The sequence below is a fragment of the Odocoileus virginianus genome, chromosome 17 (genome assembly GCF_023699985.2).
Source record: "Odocoileus virginianus isolate 20LAN1187 ecotype Illinois chromosome 17, Ovbor_1.2, whole genome shotgun sequence".
Taxonomy (NCBI): Eukaryota; Metazoa; Chordata; class Mammalia; order Artiodactyla; family Cervidae; genus Odocoileus; species Odocoileus virginianus.
In genome coordinates this window covers 35,886,862-35,912,397 of record NC_069690.1, presented here as the reverse complement: position 1 = coordinate 35,912,397, position 25,536 = coordinate 35,886,862, and the positions used below count along the sequence as shown (strand labels likewise).

At 45.7% G+C, this 25,536-nt stretch overlaps 2 protein-coding genes and 1 long non-coding RNA gene across 5 annotated transcripts; 2 read left to right on the top strand and 1 right to left on the bottom strand.

The window, feature by feature from the left end:
* The first annotated feature begins 459 nt into the window (after positions 1-459).
* On the top strand, positions 460-3,210 carry ATP5MC1 (ATP synthase membrane subunit c locus 1). 3 transcript variants are annotated; one of them, XM_070479330.1, is made up of 5 exons: positions 460-616; positions 1,102-1,150; positions 2,052-2,129; positions 2,511-2,689; positions 2,987-3,210. In XM_070479330.1, the coding sequence occupies exons 2-5, from the start codon at positions 1,112-1,114 to the stop codon at positions 3,099-3,101; spliced, it is 411 nt and encodes a 136-aa protein (XP_070335431.1). In that variant the 5' UTR covers positions 460-616; positions 1,102-1,111; the 3' UTR covers positions 3,102-3,210. The 3 variants fall into 3 exon arrangements, with proteins under 3 accessions (XP_070335431.1, XP_070335430.1, XP_070335432.1); XM_070479329.1 differs by having other exon boundaries at positions 462-588; XM_070479331.1 differs by having other exon boundaries at positions 496-518.
* A 3,759-nt stretch (positions 3,211-6,969) lies between these two features.
* LOC139039103 (uncharacterized) lies at positions 6,970-11,362 on the bottom strand. Its single transcript, XR_011492289.1, has 2 exons — positions 11,252-11,362; positions 6,970-7,675 (listed from the first exon to the last, which is right to left on the bottom strand). It is a non-coding gene; the product is annotated as an uncharacterized lncRNA (long non-coding RNA).
* Positions 10,668-25,259, top strand: UBE2Z (ubiquitin conjugating enzyme E2 Z). Its single transcript, XM_020871223.2, has 7 exons — positions 10,668-11,102; positions 13,212-13,284; positions 15,190-15,377; positions 17,683-17,794; positions 20,092-20,204; positions 20,945-21,035; positions 23,224-25,259. The coding sequence occupies exons 1-7, from the start codon at positions 10,780-10,782 to the stop codon at positions 23,392-23,394; spliced, it is 1,071 nt and encodes a 356-aa protein (XP_020726882.1). The 5' UTR covers positions 10,668-10,779; the 3' UTR covers positions 23,395-25,259.
* The last annotated feature ends 277 nt before the right edge of the window (positions 25,260-25,536 follow it).

Below are 25,536 nucleotides of genomic sequence, written 5' to 3'. Positions count from 1 at the left end.
AATTGCTGCAAAGGCGTTGGCTCGCCCAGCCTGGGAGTCTCGCGGGATCTCAACCACCTCTGGGGACTCTGAAGCGACTACAAATCCCAAAAGACAACGCGCCTCAGGGCCCGAGCGCTCGAATGAAGGCTAAGGTCCAAGGTCATGTGTCTGTCTGCGTAAGCCGTCCGGGCTTTCTCTCACGCCTTTTTCTTCAGCTTTCCACCTTGGCCGCCATTTTGTGGGGAAGGTTATGGAACCTCTTAGTCCAGCAGACTCTATGGTCGAGCACTTCAGAAATCGGCCAATCGGAAGCCAGATCTCGGAGGAAAACCCCGCCTTTGCCCGCATGGAGGCGGGAACTGCCACGAAGCTCTTGTGGAGAAAGAGAAAGAAGTTGCTCAAGACCAATAAGACAGGAGGACTCGAGGATATTAACCAATGAAGGCGCGGGGGGATTGCAGCCAATGAGAGTTGGGGAACCCCCGGACACGTGGGTCCGGGAGCAGTGTGCCGAGTCCTAGAGCTAAAGCCGGGACGTGAGTCAGTCACCTTGAGCCGGGCGAGCGCTGTGGTCTGAGCAGAGGCAGCAGGGCAGTGGGAGTACAGGTGACTTGAAGCCGAAAGCCAGCAATCGGCAAGGATGTGGCTGGGTTGTGTGGAGGGGCATTTGTCCGTAGGGCCGGGGAAAGCGATGGGTATCTGTAACCTTAACAATTAATGTTAATTACCAACGGTAATGAGCGATTAACTGTCCCAGCTGAGGCGGGCGGTGGACTGCTGTTTGAAATGGGCAGGACCCTGAACGGCATCTGTCTAGTTCCTGCCTCCCCAGTCTATCCCGGAGATCATCCTCTTTGAGCATCATTTCCCTGCTGGGCTCGGGCCTTCTTCTTTTACTTCCAATCTCCATGACCTTTCTTTACAGACCTGTCGCGCTGAAAGTGGTGGAACGGGAGTTTGCGCTGTCCCTCTGACCTCTAATGTTCTCAGCTGGGGCATGGTTCGAGGAAGAGCGTGGTCCAGGGAGGACGGGCGGGGTGAAGGGGACGACCGAAGGTCGCAACTGTATGCAAACAACCAGGCTGTCAATGGATTTTTTTTTTTTTTTCCCCTCTGCAGACTGAAAAAAATGCAGACCACCGGGGCACTACTCATTTCTCCTGCTCTGGTAAGCTGCGGCTCCTGGGTGCTCTGTAGCACCAGATGTGGGAGCCATTCGTGTTTAATGAATGAACTGAGAGGAGCTTGCATCCTGATGATGTTGCTCCTTTAGCGAAGCAGTAAGATGGATGCAGTTAACCCCTGATAATTTGTGCATGTAAACCAAGCTATCTTGGCTTGGGAATGTGGTCAGAGTCTGGATTTTATGTGTACCCCCAGTCTAGCTTGGCCCCAGCAAGACTGTCCTCTGAAACAGTGATTCTCAACCTTGGCTGCACGTTGGAATCATATGGGGAGCTTTAAAAAATCTTGATGCCCAGGCTGCACCCTATGGGGATGAAATCCATGCATCTGTATTGTTTTTAGAACTGAGATGATTATAATGTTCAACCAAGTTTGAGAACTGCCACATTGTATTTCTTAAAATAGCTCAAGAAAGCTTTGTTACAGGAGTCTCTGCTTAGGTGACTGTTTAAGGAGCCTCACCAGGCTTACTCCATTCAGGGTGTGTAACAGTGACTACATTTTTACCAAAATAAGATTTTCTCCTTCTGATTCCTTTGGTGGTCTGGATACAAACCCTTCCTGTACTTGATTTGATGTTAGTGTGGGTTTTTGTGTGTGTGTGTTTTTTCCCCATTCTGGGATACTGATTAAGGACTGTGCCCATAGAAGTGAACTTTGTTACCCAGTTTTAAATGGAAAGATTGCCACTGCTGACTGCACCAGGGTCTCTGGTGTAGCCATGTCTGTTAGAAACAGTAATGCATTGATTGACCTTGGAATACCTTGGACTTGTTTTATTTATAATATTTGTAATCTTTTTTGACAGAAGCTCAGCAATTAGAGGGGTTTTCTCTCTTGTCTTCTTGCCTGATTTGGAGGAATGTGTGTTTCTGATTTTATAGATCCGCTCTTGTACCAGGGGTCTGATCAGGCCTGTGTCTGCCTCCTTCCTGAGTAGGCCAGAGATCCCATCTGTACAGGTAAAGGAGGATGGGCCCTGTTAAGAATGTCCCCAGACTAGGTTCCTTTAAGTTTGTGCAGTTGCCTTTCAGGCAAAGTGGGAGGACAGAGACTCTGACATGCTTTAATAGTTCTAAGTACCCGCAAAGTAAGCATTGTAGGTGAAACTTGGAAAACTGAAATTGAGTTTTCATGAAATTTCCCTAGCCCTGTCTGGAAATGGACCCTAAGACTAATTCTAATCACACCCTGCAGTCTGAGCATTCTGTACTTGCTAAGCAGCCTTCCAACAATTTCTGAGCTCAGGTGGGTGGGGTGAGGGGCGGAGTCAGATACCTGTCCTTGAGCCTCACTATCTCCTTCTCTCTCCTTCCCTACTTCCCTCTCTCTCCCCCTCCTAGCCTTCCTGCAGCAGTGGCCCACTGCAGGTGGCCCGGCGGGAATTCCAGACCAGTGTTGTCTCCCGGGACATTGACACAGCTGCCAAGTTTATTGGTGCTGGGGCTGCCACAGTTGGTGTGGCTGGTTCAGGGGCCGGTATTGGAACAGTGTTTGGCAGCTTGATCATTGGCTATGCCAGGTAAGGTCCAGGGTGGTCTAGAGCATCTCCTACTGTAAATTCCACCTTCAGCAAAAGATCCTTCTAGCTTTGCACTGATTTCATCTACCTCCTATTTTCTCCGAATTTAAATGTTTCCAACTTGGCTCACTTAAAACTTACCATGTTGGTACTCTGCTTACCTCTCCAGGCCCCAGGATATATGCAAGCTGGGCCCTCTCCCATTCAGCACTCCCCATTCACCTAAACTACTTGAGTCTTCCACCACCACCCATGACCCACACCCTTACCCTTTTCTTTCCTGTCTCTGCCTCACAGGAACCCGTCTCTGAAGCAGCAGCTCTTCTCCTATGCCATTCTCGGTTTTGCCCTGTCTGAGGCTATGGGACTCTTCTGTTTGATGGTCGCCTTCCTCATCCTCTTTGCCATGTGAGGCTCCGTGGAAGTCACCTACCCACCCCTGCTGCTTCGACTCCAGGCCATGCCCCGTGCTGGAGTGTGCTAACCTTTACCATTAAACACAATGTTTCTCTAAACTCACATGCCAATGCCTCAGTCCTTTGCCCTTGGGGAGGGCCTTCATATATTAATAGAAAGGTGAGACAAGGAAGTGGGATTGGGGCAGCCATTGGTGGTTAAGAACTCCTCAGGGCTGAGAAGTAGCACTGCCATGACTGTAATAACATCTCTCAGAGGAGAGAACATGGATTTGTCTAATGATGATTGGTGCTTTTTTCAAATTTAGTGTAATAATATGTAACATTTTTGAGGGGCTTAATTTGCACCAAGCTCTTTACAGAGTGTTTTGCATTTGTTATCTCAGCAACCCTATGAATTATAAGTGCAGTGATTATACCTGTTTTGCAAATGAGGGGACTAAGGCTTAGGGAAACAAAATAACTTGTTCATCATCTCAGAGCTGGTAAGTGGCAAAATTAGGGATTCAGGCCAGCCTAAGCCTTCATCTGCTGTGTTGTCCCATCTATTTTCATTTTGGCCACACAATTAAGGTTGCACAGACAGGGAAACTGTCCTAAAGAAGTTGTATAGCACGTTAGAGGTGGGCCTCCATCTGCCAGCATTTGGCTTCATTTCCATTCTCAATTAGAACATTTAGAGTGCCTAAATGTTCTTGAATAAAGCTGATGAGGGACATGGTCTGTGTTCCTGGAGAATTTAAAATCGTAGCTCTGCTAGAGATGAAAATGATGTTTTAGCAGGAGCCAGTGCAGGGTAAGCAGGCTTCGGGAGTTGGTGATAGACAGGGAAGCCTGGTGTGTTGCAGTCCATGGGGTCGCAAAGAGTCGGACACGACCGAGCGACTGAACTGACTGACTGCGTAGGTGAACAAACTGCTTACAGAGCTCCTCACAGTATCTTCCCGGGGTCTCGTCTGTGATCAGCCAGTGTCCCACACTTGGCTGAAGTGGACTTATAACCCAAGTAAAAGAAAGCTAAGCGGATATATCCACAGAATGAACTCAAGGGTGCTGGTAGACATGACCTGTCTCAAATACGAGACCCACTTTTTGAAAACCTGATACTTAAATATACTGTAAAACTGTGAACTAGAAACAATAATTAGCACCTTCCAGCTGAAGGGCAGCTAGCAAAGTTTAAAACGTTAAAAAGAAAATGTGAGTCAATAAGAATTCAATTTACATGCAGTTTAAATACAGTCATGCAGGTATTTAGGTGTTAAGCATTCTCCTAGGAGTTTTGGGGAATGCTGAAAAGCAACAGTGGAAACAATACCGAACAATGCCACAAATTATCGGCTCTGTGGGTAGACAAGCTATGTGCTGAAGAAGAGGGAAAGCAAGGAGGCAAGTGTTGGTTGCAATAAAACCGGCTAACATTTGGGCACTTGCATGACAGGCATATATGTGCATGTTAGTTGCTCAATCATGTCCGACTTTATGACTCCGTGGACTGTAGCCCCACCAGGCTCCTCTGTCCGTGGAATTCTCCAGGCAAGAATACTAGAGTGAGTTGTCATTTCCTTCTCCAGGGGTCTTCCCCATTCAGAGATCAAATTTGGGTCTCTTGCATTGCATGCAGATCCTTTACCATCTGAGCCATCAGGGAAACCTCATGACAGTCATCAGCTCAGTCACTCACTGGTGTCTGACTCTTTGCGACCCCACGGACCGCAGCACGCCAGGCTTCCCTGTCCATCGCCAACTCCCAGAGCTTGCTCAAACTCATGTCCATCGAGTTGGTGATGCCATCCAACCATGTCATCCTCTGTCATCCCCTTCTCCTCCCGCCTAAAGTCCTTCCCAGCATGAAGGTCTTTTCCAAGGAGTCAGTTCTTCAAATCATGTGGCCAAAGTATTGGGAGTTTCAGCTTCAGCATCAGTCCTTCCAATGAGTGTTCAGGACTGATTTCCTTTAGGACTGACTGGTTTGATCTTGCAGTCCAAGGGACTTTCAAGAGTCTTCTCCAACACCACAGTTCAAAAGCATCAATTCTTCAGCACTCAGCTTTCTTTATAGTCCATCTCTCACATCCATACACAACTACTGGAAAAACCACAGCTTTAACTAGACGGACCTTTGTCGGCAAAGTAATATCTGCTTTTTAATATGCTGTCTAGGTTGGACGTAGCATGACAGGCATTGTGATAAGCATTTTCAATTAATAACTTTAACATCCCTAGGAAATAAGTCACTCTGTTGGTAAGGAAAATGAGGGAGTCACAGAGGTAAGGAATCCTATGAAGGTCACACAGCTGGTTAGTAAAGCTGGGATTCAAACTCCAGAACCTGTATTCTAATCACTGTGCTGACTCATCTAAGATCAGTGATATGCTCAAGGTCATATAGCAGGCCAATGGTTTCAATCCTAGACCACCTAACATTCAATAATCATGGTCTTCTCCCACAGGTTTGCTCACCTGGCACATTTGAGTTTAGATAATTCATTGTATGAAGATGTTTAACAACATCCTTAGTCTCTACCCACTAGATGCCAGTGGCAACCACCCCTTCCCCGATTGTGACAGCCAACTGCAAAATGTCAGATATTGACAAATGTCTTCTAGTTAGGGGACAAAATCACTCCCAGTTGAGAACTACTGGTCTACCATAATCTGCTGCGTGTCCTCTCAGCCTCTTCCCCTTATGTAACTCTCAAGACGGTCCACAGCAACCCAGTGATAGAACCTAAAGCAGAGCCCAGGAATTTCAGGGCCAAAGAGAAGGAACCAGACTGAGGTTGAAGTGGTAGCTCAGGTATCATAAAGGGAGCAACTGATCAACATAATGCTGTTGTGCAAATGGAATACAGCAATATTTTGGGATGTCAGGCTTGCATCCTTCCCTGGTCACTACCCTTGGGCAGTAATCAAGGAACAGCCCTTAGTGAAGACGGTTGCCTCTTCCTTCCTGTGAAGCCCTGGGAACCTATGTTTTCCCAAGGGGCTAAGAATTTCCTTTCATCATGGGTTCCAATCAGCTTTGAAACTGCTGGGGTTTCAGATCCAGGATTGGGAATGTGGTTTGTGAGCCCATGGAACCTTAGAGTCAAAAGAGAATGTGCTCCTAGCCCGAGCCAGGCAAATAGTCCTTTACCATTGAGGTTCTCTTTTTTTAATTTTTTTTCCCCCCATTGAGGTTCTTTATCTAAGGTCTATGGCCCATGGGTGGGATCATTATGCTTACTGCAAAATATTTATGAGTGGAGATGGGTACACTGTTCTTGGGAGAGGGTCCTTTGTTTTCATTATATTCTCAAAGGAGTAATGACACTGAATAACCACTGCCTTAAGCATGGTGGCAAAGAGCATGGACTTGCGAGTTAGAAGGGAGTGCAAATCTCAGCCTTGCCATTTCCTATGAAGTTAATTTTCTCTCCTGAGCTTTGATTTTCTCAGCTCTAAAATGGGGATGAGAACAATTCATGGTGGTTGTGACAACACAGTAAGATAATTCAGGAAAATATTGGGTTTCCCTGATAGCTCAGATGGCAAAGAATCTGCCTGCAATGCAGGAGACCGGAGTTCAATCCCTGGGATGGGAAGATTCCCTGGAGGAGGGAATGGCAACCCAGGCAATCCCACTTGCCTGTAGAATTTCATGGACAGACCATGGGGTCACAGAGTTGGACACAACTGAGCAACTATCACTCACTCACATATGCAAATGATAATACATGTAATATATACATGAATGGATTTTTAATATACATGTAGTTTTAATATATGTAATATAAAGATGTATTGATATATGTGATGTACAGTTTAAATATATGTAATATAAAGATGTATTGATATATGTAATAACACTTAATACATATATTCTTTAAAAACTTTAATATAGCTATTATTACTTGTAATCAGAAGCTTCAAGATACCCAGTCCAAGTTCTGATTTTTCCATTTAGTCCCCAATTTACAACCTGGGTAGGAGCTCTTCATCTATTCCTGGCAAGAAGCCCAAGACAAAAGGCTAGGCACTGGGGAGGAGAGGCACTCCAGACAGCAAGGGGACACAGGACCTTGGGGAAGGACCATCTTCACGATGCATCTATCTAGAGAGGGTTGAGGCACAGCAGTGACCTGAACTCCAGGGTACTTGGTGGCCTCTGTCCTGGGGAAGAGTGCTTGCCAGGTTGCCACGAGTAAGGTGCTACCAAACTGCTGCACTAAGAGACGGCTCAGTGCAGTCCAGCGTGCTGGGGAGGAAAGAGACGCTTGGATCCAAGTTCCCATAGGGAGACTGCTTGGGTGTGTCATCTATCCCCAGAGGCCATGGGACTGGCTCCAGAAAGCACTCTTGCCCTCTGGCCAAGCTGCCAGGGAAAGGTGCCAGGTACTGCCTTGAAAAAAGTAGCACTGGAGCAAGCAATGCCAGTTCACAAAGTCCTGCTAGCCTCTCCCTGGTCCTTCTTCTTCCCAGTTTGGAGGCTTTCTGGAGTTCCCCTAGGAGTTGTGGGCTGGTCCTTTAAGCAGCTGCAGCCCTTCAGGCCTTGAGTTGACGATTCTTTGTACAAGGCTGGCCAGCCCTTTGGAAAGAAAACAGGCATTTCTGAGGAAAAGGAAGTGAAAGCTTAAAGATCCATGGTAAGGGGAAGAGCAACTGGCTACCATGTCTTAATTTCCATTCTGTTCACCATTTCTTCAATAATCACGGAATGTCAGGTCCTGGAGATGAAGGTAGGTCCTCCATGCTTATATCCCAGAGAATGCCATATGCAGTAACTAGACAGATGAGTAATGAAACCACTAAAATAAAAAGCAGTTATGTGCTATAACAAAAGTCTGAGTTACTTCAGAGGATGGAGTCGTTTTAAATGGCTAATTAATGATAATATTAATAATATGCCTGGGGGTGTTAAAGTTTGGCAGAGAAAGTAATATTACAGCCAGCTTTGACAATGAGTAAGAATAATAAAAATAAGAATAATTACTGAACACTTACTCTGGCCAGGTATTGTGTACATTCATTATCACATTATCTCTTCTTTATAGCTGCTATTACTTTATCAATATTACTGATGAGGAATAGAAGCTTAGAGAGTTTAAATAACTAGTATTTTCCCTAATGAAGGGAAAGAGTATTCCAGGTAGAGAAAATTACGAGCACAGGCTCAGAAAAGGTACAGGGGCAAGTGAGGTGCCAATTATTTAGACAATGCTTACCACTTCGCAAAACACATCTAGAAGTGCCACACTTAATCTTCAGAAAAACCCTGAGAGGCAATAATTATCACCATTCTATGGATGCAGAAATAGGCTCAAAGAGGGTATTTGCAGAGTGGTACAGATCAAAGGTTGAACCTCATTCTTCTCCTGTAAGGTTGTGTTTTCTGTCACTGTCCCGTTGCTAATGGACCTTATACTTGAAAACAATGGCCTAGTAATAAGGAAGAGACTCACTGAGGCATCCCCTCTCCACGGGCCACCCATGGGCCTCTGCAGTCTGTAGTCCTGGAGGAACTATGCTGCTGCTGCTAGGTCGCTTCAGTCGTGTCCGACTCTCTGCAACCCCACAGACAGCAGCCCACCAGGCTCCCCCGGCCCTGGGATTCTCCAGGCAAGAACACTGGAGTGGGCTGTCATTTCCTTCTCCAATGAATGAAAGTGAAAAGTGAAAGTGAAGTCGCTCAGTCTCGTCTGACTCTTAGGGACCCCGTTGACTGCAGCCCACCAGGCTCCTCCGTCCATGGGATTTTCCAGGCAAGAGTACTGGAGTGGGGTGCCATTGCCTTCTCCAGGAGAAGCTATGGAGTAGTGTTTTTTTGTGTGTGAGGTTACCCTGTGAGTTGACTTTTGATCATCTTACTAAGTAAGTAATAACCAAGAAAAATTCTGGAATCCTTGAAAAACAAATGAAATACATACTTTCAATAAGCAATAGATGCACAGCACACATAAAAGGTACAAGTGTGTGAATATCTGTGTGTACGTATGTACGTATGTTGCAACCAAACCATCAAAAAGCAACCACTGTTACCAGTTTCTTGAGTATCCTTCACAGATACTTGGGCATTTTTATTATAGAGAGGTAAAATACTATACCAACAAAACAGGAAATCTGTATAGTGTATCAATTCATTTTGCTTCATGGTAAGTACCTAAGTTTATGACAGGGCCCCTGCTAGATTCATAGATAATACATGATCTAAAGTCCCAAGAAACAGGGTGGGGGAGTAGGAAGCAACAGGTATCAAATTAGTTGTACCATTATGTACCATAATTAGTACAAGGTACAATGTGATAGTGTCAGAGAGTTCCAAGCTGTAACAATATGCCACCTATCAGAAGGGACTAATAACAATACTTAACTTCACAGGTTTGTTGAAAGGAATAAACAAGACAAAGTATATAAAGCCCTTAGCACATATTAGGCACTCAATACATTTTTTTCTTTTTTTTTAACTCAATAAATGTTAACACAATATTTTAATTCCCAATAAATGCTGGCTATTATCATTCAACTCCACAGACCCCTGTTGGAAAATTCACAAAACTGTGAAGACAGGACTTCCTTTTTTAAAACAAATTTGGCGGCAAAAATATAAAATGCAGCGATTTGTTTTAGTATGAATATTCATAAATTACCCAACCAGTATGAATATTCATATGCTTTCTTGCAGAAATATCAGTATATTTGGTTACTCAGTACTGCCCCAACTCCCGCTGGGAGTGTTGTTAGATTATGATCCTGTACTCTTGCTAGGGAGAAAAGGGAAGGCTTTTTTTTTTTTTTTTTTTTTTTGATAGCTTGTGTTCCTTAGCCCATAGTGTTTTTTCAGCTTACATATCTCAATAAAGTCCTGAGAAATCCTTCCAGGATTTCAATTCACATCCCCTTGATTCCTGCATAAAGAATTGTGGGAAGAAATGCTAAGAGTGAAGTCAGGAGGCTTGATTTTTTTTTTTTCAACCTAGCTTCTCTAGGTCTGTTTCAGTATCCCTATGGCAACGCCTAGCAAAAGTGCCTGGCATTTAGCAGGCCCTTCATAAATATACATTGAATAAATTTTAAAACGACGTAGTTTTTCCACTCGCAGTTTCTGATTCCTTCCTTCCTTCCTCTTGCTTCTGTTGCAGGCAGGGGGCAATGGCAGCCTGCCCTCCGTGAGTGAGGGTACAGGAAGGATAAATCACAGACTTTCGGACAGGAAGGGCCCTAAGCGAGTCAACTCCTCTATTCAGCGCCTCCCCTCAGAGGCTGGAGCCTCAATCCTCCCCCTTGCGCAGGTCTGAGGGTCGCGTTCCTAAATGTGGTAAATGGTCCTCCTCTCTTCCCCTTTCAACGCTTAAAAATTAAATATTCCTTGGAGTTGGGGACCCAACCACACCTAGGAGTTCCAACCGGCCTCAGAACCTCCTCTCGCAAAGCGCTGAGTCCGCGCAGGCCCAGTACACACTCTTGCCCGGCGAGCTCCGACCCCCACCCTCTCTGGAGGACTGTGGGTGGACTCTCTTGCAGAGCGCCTCTCGCTGCTCTGGGAGGGGGCGGGCGGAGCCAGCGCCGCCCGGGCCGGGGAAGCGGCGGGTGGGGACACTCTGGCCCGGCTCTCGGTGGTGCAGGAGCGGGAGGGAGCAGCGGCCGCTCTGGTCGGCGGACGTGCTGCCTGGCAGTCCCGGAAGCGAAGAAGCGATGGCGGAGAGTCCGACTGAAGAGGCGGCGACGGCGACAGCAGGCGCCGGGGCGGCGGGCCCTGGGGCAAGCGGCGTTACCGGTGTTGTTGGTGTTAGCGGCAGCGGCGGCGGGTTCGGGCCGCCTTTCCTGCCGGATGTGTGGGCGGCGGCGGCGGCAGCGGGCGGGGCCGGGGGGCCGGGGAGCGGCCTGGCTCCGCTGCCGGGGCTCCCGCCCTCGGCCGCTGCCCACGGGGCCGCGCTCCTTAGCCACTGGGACCCCACACTCAGCTCCGACTGGGACGGCGAACGAACCGCGCCGCAATGTCTACTCCGGATCAAGCGGTGAGCCGGGGTTTTTCCTCCCCCAGCCCCGAGCTCCGGGGCTCGACCTTCCCCGCCCCCCCCCCTTTTTCCCACTACCAACCCCCAACCCCCGCTGCCTCCGCGCTGCCCTCGCGGTGGCCCAACTCCAAGGCCCACGTCTTGCTTACCTGGAGCTTCGGGATCCAAGTCCTCTTTTCCCCCCGCCCCACAAGCACCAAGCCCCTCCTGGCCTGACCGGGTACGACCCCGCCCCTCGGTAACCTCTCTTGAGCCCTTAGTTTCCAGTCCGGACACCCTCCCCCACACCACCCGACCTCCCGCCCGAAACCCGACCCTTTCGCGCTTCAGTAACACCCCCTCCCGCCCTCTGCACCGCCTCACTCCCCCCCTCCCCACCCCAGCCTTGCTAGATGCTGCTGGGAGGCCCCACCCAGCGGTCCCCTGCGTCGTCTCCTCCCGAGCCCCGTTTGTAATACACACACAGCTTGCTTTCCCCGGCCAGCCTGGCTTTTTATCCCCGGCCTCCTCAAACCCCCTCCTCAGAGTCCCCTCCCCAAGTCTAGGTCTCTTCTCCCATATGCCGGCAGCCTTCCCTTGAACCACTTTTCCAGAATCCCAAAACTGTCTGCTCTCACACCTGTTCCAGGAACTCGAGCTTTCTTCACGCTCCGCCCCCACCCCTAGTCTCACTTTGGCTTGTAATATCCCTCTCAAGACTTTCTTTTCTGTAGTCGTTCCCCTGAGTCATGTGATTTACTTTCTGAAGTCAATATACCCAATTCAAATATAGGAACAAAGGTCCAGGTCCCTTCTGTGCTTATTTCTTGGGTGACTGGTCTTAGATCGTATCATTTAATAGATAATGTTTTTGCGAAATTGCTTAGCGTGTAGTACCTATCACAGAGGAAAAGGGAATGCTTTTTAGCTACTGTCAATCCTGAAACCTGTTTACTGACAACCAGATTCTCTCCCCATGCCCCCATCACAGTCATCTTCATCAAGGTAATCACATTCCCCACATTCCAAGTTCCTTCAGTTGCTTCTACCTACTGATTGTTCTGAAAATTAAACTGCATACTGTGTGTAAAGTACCTGGCCCAGTGCCTGACACAGTTTGCCAACTCCATCGAGGTTGCCACCACTAACTTAAATTCAGCACCCCTCAGCTCTTGTACTCCTTTGGCCATTTTCAGCCTTCCAATCCTGACATACCTCTCAGTTCTGCCAATACTTCTTTTCCTTTACTCTGTTGCTTATTTGCACTTTTTAATGTCCCTATGTATCCTCAGTTCAGTTCAGTCCAGTTACTCACTCGTGTCCTGACTCTCTGCGACCCCATGGACTGCAGCACGCCAGGCTTCCCTGTCCATCACCAACTCCAGGAGCTTGCTCAAACTCATTTCCATAGCAAGTCCCTAAACTTTCCAACAGAACATCCTCTGTAAACCCTTGCTCACAACTGATCCATTCTAGTTCATGAGCTATGACCTAGAAGTTTTCTCATCTTACATAGTAATGGTTACATGTCCTCTTCCACATGTGCGATTCTCAACAGTTTCAGAGGATCCCTTCCCCAGCCTGAGGACATTTTTACCCTATTAGTCTCCTGGGCAGGAAGGCCATTGTTGCTCCCTGTTAGCTCACTTGCTTCATATAATCCACATGCCAACAACAGTCTACTATGTAGTTTATAGAATTAGATTTTTAATAGAATTGATTAAGCCTTCCTAGTAACTGAGAAGCCTTCATGTAGCATTCAGGAGTAGTACCTGGGAATCTCGGAGGTGGGGAGTGAGTGAAGTGCCGTGTGGGAGGAAGTGAGAGTAAATGGGATGTGACTTTTCCAGGGTGACATCTGTTGCCATTGGGGTGTCTGATCCCCCCCCCCACTACCCTCCCCCTGAGGAAACAATGCCCCTTTGATAATAATTTGCTCTCTGCTTGCCTGACAAGTACTCCCTCAGCTGAGATTTCTCAGCCAACAAGACAGTGCAAACATTTGTGGTACCAAGTGCCACCTTCTCAAACCCTGGCCTCATTGAGGTGACAACAGCTGTCCTGCTCGAGGGATTCCCCTTTCTTCTCCTCTCCCTCACTCCCTTCCCACTTCCTCTTGGTGTTATACAGGGATATCATGTCCATTTATAAGGAGCCTCCTCCAGGAATGTTCGTTGTTCCTGATACTGTTGACATGACAAAGGTATGTACCTTGGTGGGGTTTGGGGAAATTGGGGCCATTAAGCTGGAAGAGCCTAAAAGAGATTATCCAGTTCACATCTTTGATTATATAGGTGAATAAATCAAAACTACAAGAGAGTAAGTGGCTTGCCCAAGGTCACACGGTGAGGTGGAGCAGAGCCTTGAATAGGTTATTTGTTTTGGGGATGCCAAAGGGTTCTAGTTGGCTTGGAAAATCCCAATTTATGCCTGTTGTCCAAGCCTAACTATTAATAGGCTCTCTTTCACTCTCAGAAATGCTCCAGTTTGGGTGATAAATTATATGGACATCCTATTGTACTACCCAACTCTTCCCCTATCCTGCCATTTTTTACCTTTAAGTGTGGTGCTATAAATCAGATGTAAAGATGGTTGGGGAAGGGGCAGGCTTGAGTGAACAGTGTTTGTAGTTGCAGGGCCTTGTTTAGGCTCCAGTCCTTACTGATCCTTTTGAATATCCCTTCCACCCCAAAGACCATTCCTGTCTTGTCCACACACAAACACAGAGAAAGCTTAAATTCCACTGGCATAGATACCTAGACTTCTCTGTCACTGATTACTCTACCTTAGAGATAAATTTTCACTTAAACTGATATTAGGAAGAAATTGGATTACCTAAATCTTGTGTTGTTTACATGAAAATTCTTCATAGTATTATATTTCTTCCAGTAAAAATTCAAATTTGGTATTTTTTTTGGTGTCTATTTTGTTTTAAATAGGTTTCCCTTTAAATTGAGATTTTCCTTACTATGTAGTTGGAAATTTTTTCTTGGGACATCTTGTCCTTAGTTAAGTATCAGTGTTATATACTAGTCCCTGGGATCCCAGAGTTGATGTCATGTTGATACCATTTGAGCTTGCTATTGCAAAGAACTGAAGGCTAAAAGATAGCAAAGGATGCCACCAGGACAAGGTGGGGACTATAGATGGAGGCATTGGATTGCAGGTTCTTTTTCCCTTGCTGTTTAAATTCTGAGCAGACTTAAGTGCCTAGGAGCCTTTGCAGATGAAGAAATATAACTGAGCCAGTTAAAGTTTTCCTCCCTTGGAGAAGAGAAATCTTGTTTGATAATCACAACTGGAGGAAGAGAATTTAGTTCTAAGTGCTGATTTTTTATTATTATTATTTAATCTATGGTGTTGGGGAAAGTTCTGGGGATAATCTGTGGCTCCGAGTGGACCCTGAGTTTCCCCATTTTTCTTTGTATCTTTCACACAGCTGGATGCTGCCTGAGCCACATCCTCCACAGTAGGTTTGATCCTCTGCAGAGGAAACAGATACCATAGGCCCCCATCACAAACCTCAGCTCTGCCCTGTGATTGGCACTGTTGCTGTGGCCTCCAATCCCTTTCCTCTTTTCTGTTCATCTACCTCCCCTTATGCTACATAACTGGAGGGTGGAGTTGCATCGTACACATGTTTAACCTAGGCGAATCCAAATATTAGTACTCAGTTTAAAAAAAAAAAGTATTGATTTCTTAAAATTAGACATTGCTAGGATAATATTTTACAGGTGTGTGTTATATTTTGCATGTTGGTGTTCTATTCATTTGTTATATAAAATGCTGATCAGGAAAGTCCAAACAAAAAACATGCTTTAAGGGACACTCAAGGGTGATTTTTGGCTTGATCCAATGTTCACCTTGGGCTCTTAACTTTAGAATGTAACCCCTGTGTAAGATGCCACTCCACTGTAATGGGGTTTCTTAAAATTCCAAAAAAAATTTATTAGTGTGAGTGAGCACAGGCCATTGATTCTCTATGGTGAGGATATGGAATATGGATTCAGATGAAGGTCCTACTTCTGGTGTGGGTAGCAAGTGGAAGTCAGGAGGGTTTGGGATGGGACATCACCTCACAATTTTGAGATGGGGTTTTATTTTGCAGATTCATGCATTGATCACAGGCCCATTTGACACTCCTTATGAAGGGGGTTTCTTCCTGTTCGTGTTTCGGTGTCCGCCCGACTATCCCATCCACCCACCTCGGGTCAAACTGATGACAACGGGCAATAACACAGTGAGGTTTAACCCCAACTTCTACCGCAATGGGAAAGTCTGCTTGAGTATTCTAGGGTAAGAGGAGACTCCAAAGTGGCCAAGTTGGTTGTTAGCAAATACTACTCTAGGCCAGCCTTTATCAACCAGGGTTTCTCATCTGAATCACAGAACACGGAAAATAATTGGAATGACTGTTCCCTCAATTCTTCCCTGGATGGTACTTGATTAGTATCATTCTAGAGGCAAAAAACAGAATTTATGATGTACAATGGATGCCTTAGTGAAGTGGTTCACCCCGAGCAGCAGTAGCACCTGGGAATTTATAGCCATACAGAATCTGGGCCCCACCCTAGACTTACTATATCAAAAGCTCTGAGGGTAGGGCCAGCAATGTGTCTTACAGGCTCTCCAGGTGATTCTGGTGCAGACTGTTGGAGAACCACTACCTTAGGGCATCAGGGCTTAATTCTTTCCTGAGCAGGTTGAGAAAGGCTGCAGATCCTGTGCCATTCAAGGGTGTGAATGTCTTATTTCTAAGTTTCTCGTGAGTGGCTTTGGAGGAAGTGGTGATGGTGATTATTATATTTTAACAACGGAATGAAAAATGTTAGATTGGAAATCATCAGATAATGAAACAGGTTTCAAGTACATTTTTGTTGCTAGGTGATGCCAAGATTTTGCTTCATGTAGTTCTCATCCGTTCCCTTTAACCACCTTTGGGGGTTAAAAATTCAGAATGAAAATATCTTCTAGCATATTCTGGATTGGTCTTTTTAGTGTGGTCTGAATTTCCCTGAGTCAGAGAATAAGTAAAAACTGAAGTTAAGAAAGTTGCCCAGACTGGTGATACTGTTCTCTTTTTCCTGTCCAGTCCAATATTTTTAGGTTTGTGTAGGGAAAGGGCAGCTGAAACAGACTTCTCCTCATCCCCATTTCTCTCAAATGTAGGAATTTGTTCTATGATTGTGGCAGTGAGAAAGTCCTTTAAAGGAGATTGTCTTTAAAGAAGTCCTTTATCTCATTAGGGTAGAGAATTGACTGTGCTGGAACGATGGTGATATGTGTGTCCCATAGTGCTAAGGAGATTTACTTGTTGCTTCTGTATGGAAGCTGTTCTTGAACATGTTTTTGTGTTAAGTTTTCCTTCATTAGGCCAGTATAAAACTATTTTGAGCAAACATCAGCTCAGAGTAGAAACAGGGGAAGTAAGACGGTGTGGAGTAAAAGCGACACAAGTATTGGATGGAAAGGAAAAGAAGCTACTCTGAATTTGAAAATTTGCCATCAAGAATCAGAGGAGAATATTCCCATGCATAGTTAATTGTCCATTCACTTTATCACCGTCACTCCTTTCCTCCTTAACTATAAAAAACATTGGGCTGACTTACAAAAGACATTGAAAGTTTACCCTGTTGACTTCAGTTCCCACATACTAGAGGCTTCAAAGAGTGTGATGTCTAGGGTTCCTGGGGGAGCAAAGCTGAGAAGCAAAGTTGAGAGGCACTGCAGCGAGCTCTGAGGGAGCTGCTGTTCCTCGGCACTTACTGGCCTTTCCTCAAGACCAGCAGGGAGAAGGACCTGGCCAGTTCAGTTGAACAAGCCAGTACTATTTTAGGTTATGTTCAGCTTCCAGCTCAGGTGCCATCTCTTCTATTAATTGAGCTAAGACATAAATGTCCAAGCTTCCCTCCTCCCAACATTCCATCAGGTTTATGAAAGAGGAGTAATTTTGGTGTTTCTCTGTTGTTGAAGATGTTATTCATGTATTATTTTTAAATCCTCCACACTCTCGGAATGCCCTTTATTTCCTTTCTGTCTTTTGTCAGAGTTATATAGTCTTCAGAGAACTTGACAATCTTTGGGGGCTTGATAGAGACTGGATCCCGATCATCAGTCCCACCACATGGCCTCTATGTAACCAGATGGCTTCACTCCCTTCTCTGCCTCTGTGTTCAACTTCTCTCCTCTCTGACTCCATCACCACCCATAAATAAATAAGTAAGCCCTTTGAGATCCATGGAGGTTAACATTTAGACTGTCTTTGGAGTTGTTTTCTTATCATATTTCTTTCATTTTGGTGAAGGGAACCTCCCCTGTCTACTGTTCCTCTCCTAGCCCTGAGAAAATCCCTTCAAAGTTAGCATGCTTGCTTTACCCTCTTTTGTGCCACTTGATAAGAGGATTAGTCAGTTGACTGATTTCTGGTGAATGAGAGGAGATGGAGGCTGGGAAATTCCAGAGTATTCATAGTGAAGGAGAAAGTGAGTCACTTACGATGGTGCTGCCAGGCCCCAGGGTACTTGTTCACTGGTCTTTCTGTGTGGCCTTTTCCATCTCTCTCTGCCTCACGCGCTTCCCTCCCTTCTGCTGTGTTTTGCAGTACGTGGACCGGCCCTGCCTGGAGCCCAGCCCAGAGCATCTCGTCTGTGCTCATCTCCATCCAGTCCCTGATGACCGAGAACCCCTATCACAATGAACCTGGCTTTGAGCAGGTAAGGCCAGGTGGGCCCAGCTCTGCAGTATAGAATATTGAATATTGGGTTTTCATAGATCTGAAAGATCTGCTTGAGGGCTTTTGTTTCATTTTTGACCTGGCTCAGTCCAGTGTATTAAACTTGTCACTGTTGGAACTGGCATGTGTGTGCCTTAATAATGAATTTTTTTCTTACTAAATGACAATAACATTATCGAGTTATTTCCATTGACTTGGATTAATCTACCATGTGGAAGTCAGTGGAGTCATTTGGAAATTGATTTCCACGTCTTGTTTGGAAGGTTGCAGCCAGTGGGTTCTTCTGTATGCCTCCATTCTCCAGTATCCCTTTAAGGTGCTCCCAAGTGACTGCTGCTGAGCCAGACTTTTCTTCTGGAGTCCTGAAGTACTGTTACCTACAGAGCCAAAGGAGCAGTTGTTGGCTAGAGCAAGAATATTTTACGAAGAAAAGGTGGAGGAAACTCCTGTTTTCCAAGGGGGTACTGTGTCCAGCCACTGCCAAACATTTATATGTAACTTCTCATTTAATCCTCATACTGCCTCTGCAAAATAAACATTATCCCTATTTTCAGCTGAAGTAATTGTGACTCAGAGAAGTTAGTTAACTTTGACAAGGATGCACAGATCAGGATGTAGTCCCAGGAGCCCAAAGGTTTATATTGTTCCAGAGACCCTTCCAGGGTTACTCGTGAGCACAGGAAAAGAATTCCACTGATATCTCAAAGGATAATAATTCATTTTATGTGATTAAAACAGCTTAATTCATCTTGAAACTACCTGAGAAAACGTTAACGTTGGTGATTCCTCTGCAGACCTAAACAAAGGGAAATACCCTTTAAGAATGAACAAAAATTATTCCCTAAACCTTCCTTTCAAACATACAGTGAATGCAATTTCAGGAGTAGTAGAAATGGAGATGGACTGCATTGGCTAACCAAGGAGCTTATTTTTACACATTGTTTGGAAATTCAAGACATGCATGCTAAATTGCTTCAGTCGTGTCGACTCTTTGCAACCCTATGGACTGTAGCCTGCCAGGCTCCTCTGTTCATGGGATTCTCCAGGCAAGAGTGGAGTGGGCTGCTGTGCCCTTCTCCAGGAGATCTTCCCAACCCAGGGATCAAACTTGCATATCTTATTTCTCCTGCATTGGCAGACAGGTTCTTTACCACTAGCACCACTAGGAAGCCCATGTCACTTTCAAGACTTTTATTCTTAAGTCTACCAAACATTCTTGGTTCACCGAACCCTCTTGTCTTGGTGGTTTTTCAGTTTCCCAGGCAAAAAGAAATGCCAGACTCTTCATTTGTTAAGTAGTTAGGTCCAAATCACTTACTTCCTTCTCAGATGACTACAGTGACTTAATAATAGGATGTACACACCTATTGAGGGCCACACAACTTTAAAAATCATGGAATCAGATCAGAGCCACCACCCTCATTTCTGTTCCCTCCTGTGTTCATGTGATACTTGCTATTTATCAAAGTAGAGACTGAAAATCCAGCTTCACAAAAACAGTATGTCATCAACAGGAATGTAATACAGGTCAGTATTAAAACTGAACTGCTATCTCAAGGTAATAGAATGGAGTTTTCTCTTGTTTTCCTCAAAAAGTTTACAGTATCCCACATTGCCCTATGATTTTGCTCTGATGCACGTTGGGAACTGAGATAGTAGGCTGAAAGCACGTTTATCTTTGCTGTTCATTTTATGTTTTGATCAGGGGCCAAGGCTCTCATTGATTGATGGAGGTAGGAGGGGGCAACAAGGGAAGAGTTAAAGGTTGGGACACCATGCTCTCACATTTTCATATCAGCTCTCTAAACCAAGTTTGGAGTTTTTCTTTTGAAATTTCGAGTTCTACATCTGATAGATAATAGTTGATTCAATGATGGTGGCACCAACAGGCATGTAAAGGAGTTAATCAGGAAGCATCCTGCTATCTATAGGTTTTTCAGGTTGAGACTCCTAGCATCATTTACAACTTTTTGTCCCACCATTATTCTTACATACGGTTATTTCCCACTTAATCCTTTCTGCAAGGCTGTTCATTTCAAGCTTAGGGAAATTTGATGCATCTGGTTTGCTGCTTGTAGTCAAATGATCCATAGCAGAGGATGGGTGTTGGTATGCACGGGGAGAGGTGAGTGGGCTGAAGCACTTAGTTGTTCTTCATGTCTGCCATATAGTGGGAAAGGTATCCTCGTAGTTAATTTGCTTGGTTCATATACCGTATACTAATTTCTTTTTACCTGAATTTTATACTTGGATACTGTGCTATCTGTCACATTATAGGAGAGACATCCAGGGGACAGCAAAAATTACAATGAATGTATTCGGCATGAGACCATCAGAGTGGCAGTCTGTGATATGATGGAAGGAAAATGTCCCTGCCCTGAACCCTTAAGGTATGTGTAAAGAGAGCCCACTTGATACTTGGTATTCCTTTTGGAGATTTAACTTGTTCATACCTTTGGGGCAAAAGGAAAGATGTGGTTCATGCCTTTAAAGAGCAAGTGACCAAAGGGTTATCTAAGAGGAAGTTCAGAGAGCCTCTCAGTTTTTGGAGAGTGCCAGGCCTGATGGGAAAGATGTAGTTCATGCCCTCAGGGAGCCCTTGTTTGATGAGGACCTGGACATATTAAAGACATGGTGACTGTGCACAGCCAAATGAGGTGTAGAGCACTTCGTAATAAACCCATTTCTTAGTGCTCATGTCTACTTCTAGGTGTTAAAACGAGATGAACAAAGAGTTAATGAAACAAACTTTTCTAAGATTTGAAGGGGCTACTTTTTTTTAAGTTGATATAGGGTTCATGTACAATGTTTCAGGAGTATCTAGGAGAATTTTGAATAAGGTTTGGGATTAGGGATGGCCTCTGGAAAACGATTGAGCAAGTCATGAGTTGAAGTTGGGGTTTAGGTGATCAGTATTAACAATCACTCCCATTTAAAAATCCTTAAAATCTAAGGGAAATAAACCATGGGCAGTCAGTGGTTACTTTCTCTGTTTTCCATTCGAAGATCGTAGGAAACCAAATCTGGTCATGGGAATTCTAGCTGCTTAATTTGGCATTAAAGTTAGATGATGAAGCGGTGGTGCCTTCCCGTCTTGTGCCTAACTTAAACTTATTTGCTTGTTTTCCAGAGGGGTGATGGAGAAGTCCTTCCTGGAGTATTATGACTTCTATGAGGTGGCCTGCAAAGATCGCCTGCACCTTCAAGGCCAGACTATGCAGGTAACAACCTGCTGCTAGTTTCAGAGACCTTAAAACAGACATTTAAACAACACCCCCCCCCCCCCAAGGGTGACATCCACATCTGTCATAGCATTCAGAACCAAAAGGAACCTGATGCATTTGAGTCACTGAGACCCAAAGAGAGTGAAGCCATCTGGAGTTAGTTCTAGGTTCCTGGCATAAAGTAGGTGCTCATGAGTAGAATCTGAATCATTCTACTTTCTATCCTGGAACTCCTTCCAATCTTGGTCAGCGATCTTTTCAAACTAAGAATATCAGCCCTCTCAGAATTTAGGGATTGTAGAGTCAATTATTGGAATTTCATCCCTAGTTCAGAGGGGTGTCTAGAGAAAGAATGCTTAGGGAAACATTGCATGTGCAGTTATTGTTGTTGAAAGATTCCTGTTACAAGGATGATAACCAGTTGTTCATTCTCTGCCAGAAATGTGCTTCTGCTTCCAGTAAGAATGCAGAATTTAGACTTGTTTAAATGAAAAGGTTCTTATTAAACTAAATTGTAAATAGATTCAGATACAAGCAATAGGTTGAGAACCCTCCTGTCCTGAAGGACCAGTCCTGTGTCTTTTGGATCCTTTACTTGCTATAGAAAAGTGGTGACTTGGCTAAGTGACTAAGATGTCATCAGGTTTTTTCCAGTTCTTTTTGGTCTGTGTTTCCACAAACCCAACACCACCAGCCATGGGAGTAAATGTCCTGTTTCCTTAGGTGCTCTTCAGAGATGGTAGTTTCCCTATCCTTCCTTCAAGGACTTCCTCCCTACCTGCCCCATTTAAATTCAGAAGACAGGGCCAGTTCAAGGTTGACTTGTTCCCTGAAACTTTTCTAAGAGTACATTGAGGACACTGCATGCTTTAGCTTGTTCCCCATCAGGAATTCTCTTTGCTGGTATCTAGCAGTATTTCTAATAGTCTGTGAAGGAAAAACAATTTCTGATGAGTGAAGGGCAGGAAAAGCAGCATCTGGGGAAGAGGAGAGTGGGTGGAAATGGAGCCAGTGATGAAAGGAGGAAGATTTGAGAAATTGACAGCTCCAGAGTAAGTGTGAAGTTCAGCCTCTGGGGACCATAACCCTCACATGTGGAAAGTGCAAGCTGTAGTCTCGAGACTGTGGTTTACATCCACTGGCCCTGATCATGAGGGTAATGTGTGTGCAGAAGTGTGGCAGGAGTTTATGTGGGAGAAGCAGACATTATGTGAGAGAGAGGATCATGTACTTTTTTGTAACTGCCAAGGAAAGAGGTCTCCACTTGTGTAAACCTTGGCCCAGCCTCCTTGCTGCCATAATCCCTATTTAGCATTTTTAATTACTTTTTTATATTCTCCACCCCACCCATAGTTATTTTTGAGACTTTAAAGACAGTTATCCCCTTTCCACATGATGTTTGGTGATCTTTGATCTTGAATGACAAGGACTGGACTGATGCCCAAAAATCTGGACAGGAATGTAGTGACTGATCCCTGGGGAGGAGGGCAGGTGCTTATCCAGAAGTCAGAATTCCTGAGTTCTCTACCTGCCTGTGATCTCAGAAAAGTGAATTACCCTTTGAGGATAGGGAATGAAGGACAGTTTTTCCCTTGTATAGTTTGTATGAAAGTGAAGTGTTAGTCGCTCAGTTGTATCTGACTCTTTGTGACCCCCATGGACTGTAGCCCACCAGGGACTTCCCAAGGGAATGTCCATGGGATTTCCCAAGCCAGAATACTGGAGTGGGTTGCAATTTCCTTCTCCAGGGGGATCTTCCGACCCAGAGTTTGAACCCAGGTCTCCTGCATTACAGGCAGACCCTTTACCATCTAAGCCACAGAGAACCTCTCATAGTTTGTATGAGGTTAACTGAAAACATTGCCATACTTCATGATTACAGTCCTCGTCTTGAATTTCTCCTCTCTCTCCCTGTTAGTGTGTCCCCCTTTGGCACGTTGGCTTGCTTTTGGGGAATGCAAACACATTTTAATGTTAGCCCAAGCCAGACCTGTCTGCCGTTGAACGTGCCACAGTATTCTTAAACAAGGATGATGTCTGCTGTTGGGAATCTCTGTGCTATGCCTTCCTCTGTCCCCATGCTCAGAAGTTGAGCATGTACTTGATGCGGGCCTAAAGCTCTCTCTCTAGGGTGAGCCACCCAGACTTGAATCTTCCTTCCCGATTGTCTCCTTTCCCCCCACAGGACCCTTTCGGAGAGAAACGGGGCCACTTTGACTACCAGTCCCTCTTGATGCGCCTGGGACTGATTCGTCAGAAAGTGCTGGAGAGGCTCCATAATGAGAACGCCGAAATGGACTCTGATAGCAGCTCATCTGGGACAGAGACAGACCTGCACGGGAGCCTAAGGGTTTAGACCCTGCTCCCCTCACCCCTCCCCCAACTCGAGAGTCCCAGCAAAGTCCCTTTCCCCCACCCCAGGGATGGAGAGGCACTGTGTATCTCCCTCCAAATGTGACGTCATCCTGCAAGATGGCAAGAACCAAGCAAGCTCGGATCCCAGGGTGTGGGAGAGGGGAGGCTGTTTCTGATCTGACCTCCTTGGTTCTCGAGCATCTGGGACTGTGTTCATCCCAAATCAGGGGCCAAGGTACCTATGCAGAAGCACCTAGGGCAAGGGCCTCTGGCAAAAAAAACAAAACCAACACACCTCTCCATGGGGCCAGCTCCTTAGGGACAGGTGGGAGACCGAAATTGCAATTCCTAGAGGGAGTGTGCCCAAAAGATTTATGGGAATATCTGGAAGGGAGCTTGGGGTGGGGGGCTGTCTGTGACACTTCAGCAGTCGGGGTGGTTGTCTGTCTGTCTGCAGTCTTGAAGCAGGGCTCCCCAGTGCCCTTTTCCTCCCTGCCTCTACCCCCATTATTTCCCATGGGCCAGCGTAAAAGTTTTTCCTAATTTATAGTCACTGTTCTAGACAGACCAAAGAGAAGGAACAGTGGTGGAGTCTAGGCTGCTGATGAGTAAGCTTTACCTAGCACCTGAGCACCTTTCTCCTCTGTCCCCCATTCCCTCACCCATTTTAGATTTAAGACAGAAGGTAAATGTGACTGGGACTGAACCAAGGTCGTGGTAAAGCCTGCACAGGCACCGTAAGAAACTGAAAATGCCATTTGTTCCCACAATCACTGATTTGAAAAGTCCCCAACACAAGCAGCAGCTGTGTGTATGGGATTAGAGCCACTACATAGAATAGTCTCTTTAACAGGTTCTTCATAAATACTAGTCACAATGAGGGTATTTCTCCGGGGGTGGGGGGATACAGAGGAGGCTGATGCTAGTCCTGTTGTATTTTGTTTGGCTGTCCTTGCGTATTCTCACTTCAGCCTGTAGTCCCACCTTATCACTTCAAAGCCTAGGGAGCTGTGGGGAACAGGGGCAGCCAGTGGCAGAGGGGTGGGGGCTGGGACTCTGAAGACCCCTCCCCTTCTCCACCCGCTCTCCTCCAGCTGCTCCGTCACTGACTGATGGGCGTTTCCCTGGCTGTGTTGCTTCTCTTATCTGTATTTAGCTGCAGTGATCCTTTAGCTGGTTGGCTCAGAAAAACGTGCTTTAGGTGCCCTGTGATACTGGGCATCAAGGGAACCCATCCTTCCGTTTTTGATGTGTTCTGTACTTTCCAGATTCTGTTAGGGCTCCCAGTGGGCTAATAGTGAGCCACATGACACAGGGCCTCAGTCAGTATCCAGCCACATGTAAGGGGAGAATAACGGTAATTCATCCCCGCTCTGCCCGCTGCTAGGGAGGCCTCTGCCTTGTGGATCATGGAACCTCCCAGGGGTGGGAGGGTGGGCACAAAGGAGAATGTCCTACTTGGGAGGGCAGGAAGAAAAACTGGACAGTAAGTGGGCTTGGGGGATGGAGGTTTAGCTTTGTACCTAAAGGCTGGGTCTCTTCACAAGGAGACTCAAAAAGGGACCCTGCTTCCAATTTCCCCTCTCCCATTCCCAGAGCTAGTACAGGGCTTAGAAGAATGCCCTTGGTCTGTTGGTCCAGTGTTGTCTAGTCATCCATTTAAGTGTTCCCACTTTCAAGTGACAATCCTCCTTGGCCCTGCCATGGGCAGAGCATGTCTGGCATACCAGCCTGACTTTTATGCCCTAAATCTTGAGTTGAGGAAATATATGCACAGGAGTCAAAGAGATGTCTTTATATCTGACTGTACATAAATGAATTTTTTTTTTTTTCCTTTTTGGTGCAATAAAGTTTGTTTTGGCAGAAGGAGGAAGCGCCTGTGGGTGTGGGAGGGTTTGTGTAAAAGGAAGAATGTGATCATTTTAACAACCACACCTCTCACCTAGGCCTGAAACTGTTGAATAAAGATAGTGCTCATTGGAAGCCAGAAACTTGGGTTACATAATGAGGTGTGGAAGCAGAACTGCTAGTGACAAGAGTTTCCATCCATCAGAAATACGGTCCTTTTTTTGAGGCTGTAACTTTGGCAGTCAAGGAGAGGAGTGCCATCTTGGTCTCAGTTGCTTTCAAAGAAATACCTATT